General features: G+C 29.9%; 1 protein-coding gene across 2 annotated transcripts in view; it reads right to left on the bottom strand.

Moving 5' to 3' along the window:
* Positions 1 to 668: 668 nt before the first annotated feature.
* The window catches only part of LOC107166716 (cell adhesion molecule 2-like), a 132,563-nt gene continuing 123,304 nt past the window's right edge, over positions 669 to 9,927 (bottom strand). For both annotated transcript variants that reach the window (XM_089229213.1, XM_089229212.1), the window contains 2 exons: positions 5,714 to 5,835; positions 669 to 3,456 (listed from right to left, as the gene is read on the bottom strand). In XM_089229213.1, the coding sequence (XP_089085339.1) occupies positions 5,726 to 5,835 (110 nt within the window). In that variant the 3' untranslated portion in view covers positions 669 to 3,456; positions 5,714 to 5,725. The remainder of the gene's footprint in view (positions 3,457 to 5,713; positions 5,836 to 9,927) is intronic.

Genomic DNA, 9,927 nt, shown 5'->3' with positions numbered 1-9,927 from the left:
TTGATACTTCATCGATCATCATAGTTTATGATATAATGGTCGTGACAAACGAGACATTTTCGACCACTTCAGTGATCAATCGCTGATGTTTGGGTATTTCTACCATATCATCATAATATAAAATACAATTGTTGGAGTAAAAGCCCAAAAAAAAAATCATAGTTATGATTCAATCATTAATTAAATGGATGATAATTAAGAAAAATCTATTTTTATGCATATTTCAATGGTTGAAACATGCGATTTCCCAGAAAGAATGTTGATCCAAAATTTAGATTATTTTTGGAAATTATAGATTATAAGTATAGTTTTATAGATCAGAATCATTAAGTACTTATCGATTATATTATGCTCTACACCCCTACATTTTCTAGTCATGTACTGCATTTAGTCACAGATTTGTAATAATATACGACTATACAAACTCAAAAACATAACATATTTAAAATATTTATATCGTACGACATACTATAATAAATGGTTAAACATAAAGAAAATGATAAAATAATAATTATGATGATTACTAAAAGCCTAAATTGTCAAACAATAGTATCAATGAATATTGAATATTTTTTCAAACAACTAATTATTTAAACGACTGTATTGTATTATCAAGTATTTGACGTGATAATGATTTTTTGAAGGATGGTAAGGTTATAAGAATAAAATATTTTAATTTAAAATTTATTTTTAATAAACATACAATAATACGAGTTAATACAACTGATGTGTACACAATATACGTAGGTAACATAACAAGGTATAATGCACCAAAATATGATGACATTACGATGCGGAATAAACACAGTTTTAGCACTTGCCACTTGAGTTACACGCGTCACGCTCACGATCACTGTTCTTCGACTAAAATCACGTGAAGAGGTTTAGTATCGTGGACTATTTGTGGTGATTTATTATTATAAATATAATAATAAACTATTTTTTAATATAATTCACTGTTAACATACTCGAGTAATCTTTTTATTAATAAAATAATATAATATTATGGTTTGATTAGATTATTTTTACAAACTACAAAATACAATAGTCATTATAATAGTTATTATTTTCAAGCGACGAAATTAAATTAAAAGAATCAAATAAAAATAAAAATGGTTTTTACGTGACAAAATGCAACTTTTTGATTATAATTATTAAAAAGAAAGTTCAATATAAGATAATGTTCATATCATGAAATAAAAACGATCAAATTCGTACGCGGTCCCGAGATATTTCTCCGCCTTTGTGAAAAAAAGAACTCATTCTCAATATTGATTAGTGATCACTATTACAAATGTATTAGTGAAAACAATAATTTTGTTTAGTACCCACCGTTTGAAAGGATTTATTTGATTAATTAAAGAGCTTAAAAATAATTATTAGTATATTATGGTTAATACATCGTATATCGTTTTATATATTATTAGAATATTATGTTGAAACTCCAGCTTGTTTTTTCGGTTAAAACAAATACTACAGTTAAAAGAAATAAAGTAGTATCATTCGGAGTAACAATATCTTAAACATTTGTTAAATACATTTTTTTTTCCAATAATAACATTATACCTATTATTTATATCTATGTACATTTTCAAGACAGTAAGTAATAAATAATAATAATTAAACTTTTTACAATAAAAGTAAAAAACAATAATAATATTTATCTAAATACATATTATATAGCAAAATAATTTATAGCATAGTAATAATATATTACTATAGGTGGAGGTATAGCATAAAAAGGGTAAATTTCGCAGTAACCATTCGAAAAAGGCGATTTGTATGCGCATATTATAATTGACAGCATTATCTTATTTTAATAATAAATAATAATAAAAAATTACCTAGAAAATTAAAGAGATAGTATTATATTTAGAGTCAAACAGTTTGTAATACCGATTGATTTTAAAAACTTTTTTATTCTATTTACGCAATAAGATTTAATTCAATATTAGAGTATTGTCATTTTGATTGTGAACGTGTATCAATAATAGTAATAAATAACGGGAACAAAATATTCAGTTGTGATTTTCAAAAATAATACCTCGTAAATTATAATATTATTTGGTAATATTATTTAACACGAAGTTAATGCATTTTTATTTTGGAGCGATGCAGTAAATACTTAATAAAAACAACCTCCCATAGAATTAAATTATGTATTTCAACTGTAAATTAACGGTCGATTTGTGCTTAAACAAGCAAGTATAGTTTTCTTTATAATATACTCATATAGCATGTCGTTTATGATGTTATTAATTCACTTAAGGTCGAAAAAATCAAATATACGATTTTAATTAATAGGGAAATAATTATTTCAGAAGCGTTGATTTCGTTAAATTTATAATCTCAATCATTAGGAATTTAAAATTTATATCTATAATTAGTTTATTTATTTACAAAATATTTTAGTAAAAAAAAAAAAAAAAAACATTTATTAAAATAAAAAATGACCATCCTTAAACATGTAGATAGTCACGACTACCTACATGTTATGATGACACACTGCAGATAGAAGATTTCGACATGTTAAAAACGTTTTTAATGATCAATAATTGTATGCTTTATTATTAGAATATTATTGACACGAATATTTTTTAAAAACTCATTAAAATATATAACCGCCTGGGATTCAAACCAGGGATAATAGTATAATACCGACCAGATGTTGGATGAAATAGATCTAAAGTCATCAGTATACATTATATTTAGGGTTTTAAAATTTCATAAAATTAAACTATGAAATGTATTTTCTTGAAATAAATAAAACATTTATCTGAAAAATACAAACTAAAAGAAATTTCTTATTATATTTAAAAGTCGATAGTCATCAATATAACATTTCCAAAGTTGGTTTATTACATCGAATACCTATAAATAATTAATGAAATAAATTATAACCAACAGGTATCCAATTGATAAGTGATTAACCGATGTTATAATAATATTTAATATATATAGCATGTTTACCTAGTTGACTAGTTTATAATCATTAATTAAGTAACTCGTGAAACTATTAGTTCATAAGTCATTCATTATCGATATTTAATGTGTGTAATCAATAATCATTTCTAATCAAAAAGTTATTTTTCATTAAAACATTAAAGAAGGGGGAAATTTTTAATTAAAAAATTCAAGATAGATATACACACCGACAGTCAAATTATTATGACATTTCCTATACAATTATAGAACTTAATGTACTGTTCAAGTCTGCAGTGGGTCACCACAACGCGTGTTATAACAGTTAAATAATCTTAGCGAACATGATTCTAAAGGTAACCGCGCGACCGTTCGCATGAATAATTTTTCATTAAATAAACAATTTAATATTTATATATACGTAAAATGTATGACTACCTAAAATAATGTATAAACTAACTATTTATACATTGAATTGTGAATTTTATACACAATCGCGCGCACACACACGCCGTCGAAACGTTGTTTGAGAATCTGAAACACATAATATACAATTATTATGAGTGGCAGGATTTTAAGCGCGGGCGTATTATGTATATTTCAATATAAACGGCGTCAGATTATAATATTAACATAACATATATTAATTCACGTTGATTGTTGTAAGTCGTTTAGAAATTCTAATACGCAAACATCAATATTTATTTGAATTACTATTAATTAAAAGAGCAATATAGTCGCGCATTTTGGTAATGGTTGTATAAGAAAGGCAGGTGCAGGGTACCTAATTTTCACTCGCTCTCTTTTTGTGTTTTAATTAAGGCGGCTGACCTCTCTGGACAAAAGCAACAAAAACAATAATATACCCAACTATACGCAAAGTTATATCGTCATCGGTTTATCTTGCAGGTCAACATAATTTAACCCTTTTCGAATAACGCATGCACTCCACACCGTCTCGGGTGTAGTTGCAAGGTATCAATAATTCTCAACTATAGTCGTCGTACACAAAAATGTTTGCATTCAATTATAAATTAAAATACTTCCCGGAAAATTAACACTCAACGGCAAAAAAATAAATATCGGGATTCTAGTGCAGGATTGCGGCTGCATGCGCTCCATTTAATGATGTATACGCTTATTTGCACTCGCGAGAGCGCCGCCACCGTGTCATCATTTAGATTCGATCAAAAACCGCCCGAGACCTTTTTCTGGCACACGTTAGGCGTATATTATGTAAAATAATTGCAGTTAAAGTTTTACGGGCGCCACAAACTCGAACATTAGAAATTATATGAGGACATTTTTTTTTGGTCGATCTCAGTTTACAAAGTCGATTGCAAGTTGCGTTAAGTTTTATGATATCGCACATCGCAGTAGGGTAGCCATCATGATATCGGATTCGCGAGATGCGGGGGGGGGGGGGGGGTGAACAGAAAAAATAATAAACTATAAAAAATTATTGTTTGTGTTTTTGGTTAGTTTCAGTGTATATTCATAATATAGTCAGTGATCATCAACGCAGATAACATACATAAGCGTATTATCGGTACCAAAAAGAATATTAAAGATTTAAAAGTTTTGGCTTGAACTTTTAAATTTGAATATATACAGCTGTTTGAATAGACGCGACGGAAGGTGTGCGCCTACCCATTTTTGTAGTTACGCAAGCGAATAAATTATTTATTAAAATCGTATTTCAACGTGCGAGTATACATGCTACAGTATATATTATTATTATATATTAATATAATATAGAAACCCGGTGGTTATTTTTACACGCGTTTTTCGGCGAACGGAAAAAGAGAGGATATCATAACGACGTGGTCCGGCGGAAGTTACGGTGCAAATAATACTCGTATACGACCATGGTATACCATCACGGTCATCGTTTTCGCGGTTTCCGTGCGATAGTAATGCATTCTTTTTTTTTCTTTTTTATAATACGACGTGCAATATATAGAGAGGTACGCGTACGTATACATACAACACCATATAGTTTGCAACATTTCTGCGGATAATTTATCGCTGTTTTAGCCGTTGCAATTCATCCGAGTTACGGCGATACACGAGTTTTAAATTCATTACGAACGGTGTGTTTGTTCTAATGGTTATTTCGCTAATGTTTGTTAAAAATGAGTGTAATGAAAAAAAAAATGAGTTGAATTTATCATTCGAACGTTGCAGTTGAATTCATGAAATGAATGTGTGTGTAAAAACGATTGCGATATCGTATTATGTATGATAAAACTGCAAGTTTAGTGAGGCACTGCGTCATCGTTTATCTGCACAGTTATAGTAAATACTTATCCACGAAATAATTTTATCAGAAACGGTATATATTATTATTATTTAGTAGGGTATTACTTAAAAATGACCAGACGGACTTTTTCACGCTGATGTACTATAATATTTGGAATTTTTAATAATAATAATAAAAAAGTTTAATTATGAAATGATGATGGACGCGATGGCGGTTTAGTATCGTGAGGGATGTTCGTGATGACGGGTTCGTGTTTGTGGAACAGGTGGGGCGTACTGACGACTTCGGCGTCGGTGTACATAGGACGACTAATATAGAACCAAACGAGATGGCGGTCGCATCGACTTAAGGTCTGAAGTTATGGTTATTTTTTTCGTCTTTCTGTCGTCGGACCGTTTATCCGGCACGCGGTGTTTGGAGAGCGAAATGCCGAACAAGGTCGAGGCGAGAAAAAGAGAAAAAAAATACGTATGTATATACAAAACGGCAACAAACGTCGAGGCTGAGTAGTAGTATAAATGTACAGACCTGTCTCGTAAATTACGTCTGAAACGCAACGGCGGCGGCTGCAGTCACCGCAACGACGACGATGCTAATAAATTCTTTTTCGCATCCCGCAGTCACTGGCTCAGATTTGGCTGCCACGCTCACTGAAAACAAAACAATTAATGTAACGTGTTGGCCCTAAAGTGCGCACGCACGCCCATACACACACACAAACATTGCATATAGGTACATATTATTATACATATACGATAGGTATACACATTCACCACGTATATAGATTTATATAATAATATTATAGATATAGGTGTATAATATACCACGAGTCGGTATCGCGTGGTTACTATGACAACAAATCGTACATATCCTATGCACACACTTGCACTATTCGCAGTCGAAGACGACGATGACGACGGGATAAGCCTCGCCTTTATTATATTATTTTACGTGTAGGTGTTGTATGTACATGTGTGTGTGTGTGTTTACGTCACCACCCACGCCCGTGCAGTGTGTGTTTTCTGCAGACGATATAATAATAATATGCGACTATAATAATATATGGCCATAACATATAGTACTACTATATATAAGCAGGCCTACGACACTCTCCCAAATCCCAATGTGAATTGAAAAAAGTGGGGACATGGCCTTGAGCTCATGGGTACTGCCATTTTGTTAGTTATGAGAATCAGCTGACGGCTCATATCAGATATTTCAATAATTGATAGTTGATACTTGATACCATTATGATAACACAGAAATTTTATTAATTCCATAATTTATTATTTATTATTATGCTTTAATAAATTATATTATATCGTCAAACATGTTTTTTTTCATTTTTGTGCCTGTGTGCAATGTTTTATAATAATATAATATTATAGTAATGGAACAAAACGATGCAGCACACGTCATAACCATGATTGTTTTAATTATTATTTATAATTATAATTACTAACAATAATTAAAACAAAAAAAATTACTGAACGTGTTTAGCGAAAAATTATAAGTTAAATGTTGTAGTAAAGCCGTAGCCCGTAAGCCGTTTAGTCAAAAACGTAAACAAACAACAAACCGTTTATCTCAAAAAAAAAATCGTTCATAACAACACTTCTAAACCACCAGGTAATCATTTACAACTTCAACACTAAACCACCAGAGATCGACCACCAAGCAGGTGGGGATTGCAGAGTGTCGCTTCTATATTGTTCTGTGATATAAGTATAGTGCATATACGCTCTAGCAGTGTGCTTCGAGTCTACTTAAATATGGCTGCGTTCCGTCCCTTCGCGGGCTTTACGATTTTTAAACATTATTCACCTTAAAACTGTACCCACGGTGGGCGTCAGGTAAAAAACATAAAAATAAAAATAAAAATAGACGTTACGTTGAACACCCTTAGCAGAAGTAGTAGATCGATTTCAAAATGCATCGACCACTATATTATAATATAATAGTACTCGATGTACTTGGTATAATATGTCGTCGATAAACACGATACCGTATGTTTTCATATGATGCAGGAGCGTAATTAAGGGAGTATGAGTGGGATAGACCCCCCCATTTTTTATTTTACCGCTGAAATTTTATATTTGGTGAGGTAAATTACTGAACGAGGCTTACTCACTTTGCTAAAAACATATAATCCTCCCTCTCCAAACCAAATTATAATTACGCCACTGATACGATGCTCAGTGTTCACGTCCCGAGTTGCCACAAGAATCTATATGGTCATATAATAATAATATTATATTATGTGTACAGTGTACGAGAATGAATGTTACGGTTACAATAACAATATACGAACATTACGAACACTTTGCACCGCTGCAGGATTACGATTCATAACGTTTATTTAATGTACCGGCTAAATTCGTGGAGAATTTATTTGACTTTGGTTTATTTATATAAACTTACTCGAGACTATTGTTATAATACCGTCTGCTCGTTATTCTGTGTTATTTTAATAATATAATTGTACCTATAATTTTCTAAGCGTTTGTCACACTTTAAACGGTCCAAATTGCTGTAATAAATGTTATGTCGCATACGAGTATAATATCACACACAGTACGTACCTATATAGTGAGTGAATTATGATAAACACCCGTCCCTTACTGTTATGCGTCGCACCGTGTATGCCTTATGCAAGATGGAGATATTATCATAGGTGGAAATTCCCCCTACCCTAAGATAAGCCCCTAAGTGCTTTATTAGCCACCCTCAAGAACTGCAGACTGCGTTTAGAGTTGTATGAGATCGAAGCCTCCACGGTTCACATTGATGTTAAAATTGTTAGCCCAACCCTTTAAAATTCAATGCCTTTCTGCATACATATATATTATATATACAGGGTGTCACGCAGAGATCTGACATTAGGTATGACAAATGAAATAACTTTTGTTCTAATCAATATTTTTTAAAAATTTCTTTTAAATATAATTCATAGACACTTGCGCTACATTTTTTATTTTTTAATACTAAAAATAAAAAACTTAAAAATGGATAAAAATTTTTTTCGAAATATTCATTATAGCCAATTTGTAAATCTGATTTTTAGAAAAATTTATATGGTAAAAACCCTTATTTAAGTCAAATGGCTGATTTTTTACAATTTTTTTAAATATCAATATTTTCGTTAAGTAAATTACGATCTAGTTTATGTTAGAAACCTTGTAATTTCAAATAATGATAAAGTTTTTTAAAAATATTTTATAAGAACATTTTTAAATACGTGCATGTTAAAATCTAATTATTTTTTTAATTGTATTTATTTTAATAATATGTGATGTATAAACTATAAATTAGGCACTATAATTTACCCAACGAAAATATTGATATTTAAAAAAATTGTAAAAAATCAGCCTTTTTACTTAAATAACTTAAATAAGTGTTTTTACCATATACATTTTTCTGAAAATCAAATTTACAAATTGCCTATATTGAATGTTTCGAAGAAAAACTTTATCAATTTTTAAATTTTTTATTTTCAGTATTAAAAAATAAAAAATAAAAAATGTATTCTAAAAATTTAGCGCAAGTGTCTATTATATTTAAAAGAAATTTTTAAAAAATATTGATTATAACAAATGTTATTTCATTTGTCATAATGTCAGATCTCTGCGGGACACCCTGTATATATATAAATATAAATTATACTGATACTCTAACAAATTGTATTGTTCATGATGTGGGAAAATGATTACGCGCCTAAATTGATGTACAATAATATTTTGCATATTGCAGTATTCATTGAAAGTATTTTTCAACACGACTGGACGACTTACATGATGTGTCTGTAAGACGATTTAGGGACTGCAGAAAAAAATTACTTACGGAATGAATCAAACGTAAAAAGACTACTTAAGGATTCACCGACAAAATAAATATAATTCTAATATGTCATAAGCATATTATTTTCGATTATACGCTCACTATGAACTACGTTTGTCTGGGTTCAAATTTTGTGTTTAAATAATTGTAATTATATTATATCAGCCAGACGTCACGCAAGTACAGTATTACGATCACCAATTCCTATTTAATATTTACGTTAAATATACCTTCTGTATTATTATTTCAACTAAGTTTCATTTTTCAGCTTTATATTATTCTCCTTTCTGTACATTAACTCCAATCAAGCATTTTGTGGAAATCTTTATTGTTGCAAACGTGCTATTGTTCACTCAACACTTATACTTATATATTGTTGAAAAATAAATCATTTTAAATTTCCAAGCAGTTTTGACTTTTGAGTGTTACATTATAATTTAAAACATTTATGTTCAGGATGATCCGCCAAGCGTGATCACCTTTCTTTTTTTCATCAATTATCTAATCATTCAAAATCTGATTTTAGAACTTTTTAAATATCTATACTTAAAAATATTCAAACTTCTATTTTTTAAATGTGACCCTCCAAAATTGACTAATGTAGATTAATTTAAATGATAACAAACCTACAACTACACGGGGAGTGGGTTATCATTGGCAAAAATAAAGTGATTCAGATTTCTAAATATAACAATTGACATGCAGTTATTCAAAACAAACATTTATTTATAGTAACATAAATATAAATATAAATTTGAAAAAATATTAAAACGGCTCCAGAAATCTTAATTGTACATCTTGTGGTGTTATATTAACATTAATTAACTGCAAAGCATACTGTGCCGTATATAAATACAACATTAGAACCAACCAGTGGCGGATTTGATTCGTCTTCTTGGGGGGGG

The sequence above is a fragment of the Diuraphis noxia genome, unplaced genomic scaffold (genome assembly GCF_037042655.1).
Source record: "Diuraphis noxia isolate RWA-SAM2 unplaced genomic scaffold, SU_Dnox_SAM2 contig0005, whole genome shotgun sequence".
In the NCBI taxonomy this organism is placed as follows: Eukaryota; Metazoa; Arthropoda; class Insecta; order Hemiptera; family Aphididae; genus Diuraphis; species Diuraphis noxia.
The sequence above is the reverse complement of the archived record's forward strand: the minus strand, read 5'-3'. Positions and strand labels throughout refer to the sequence as shown.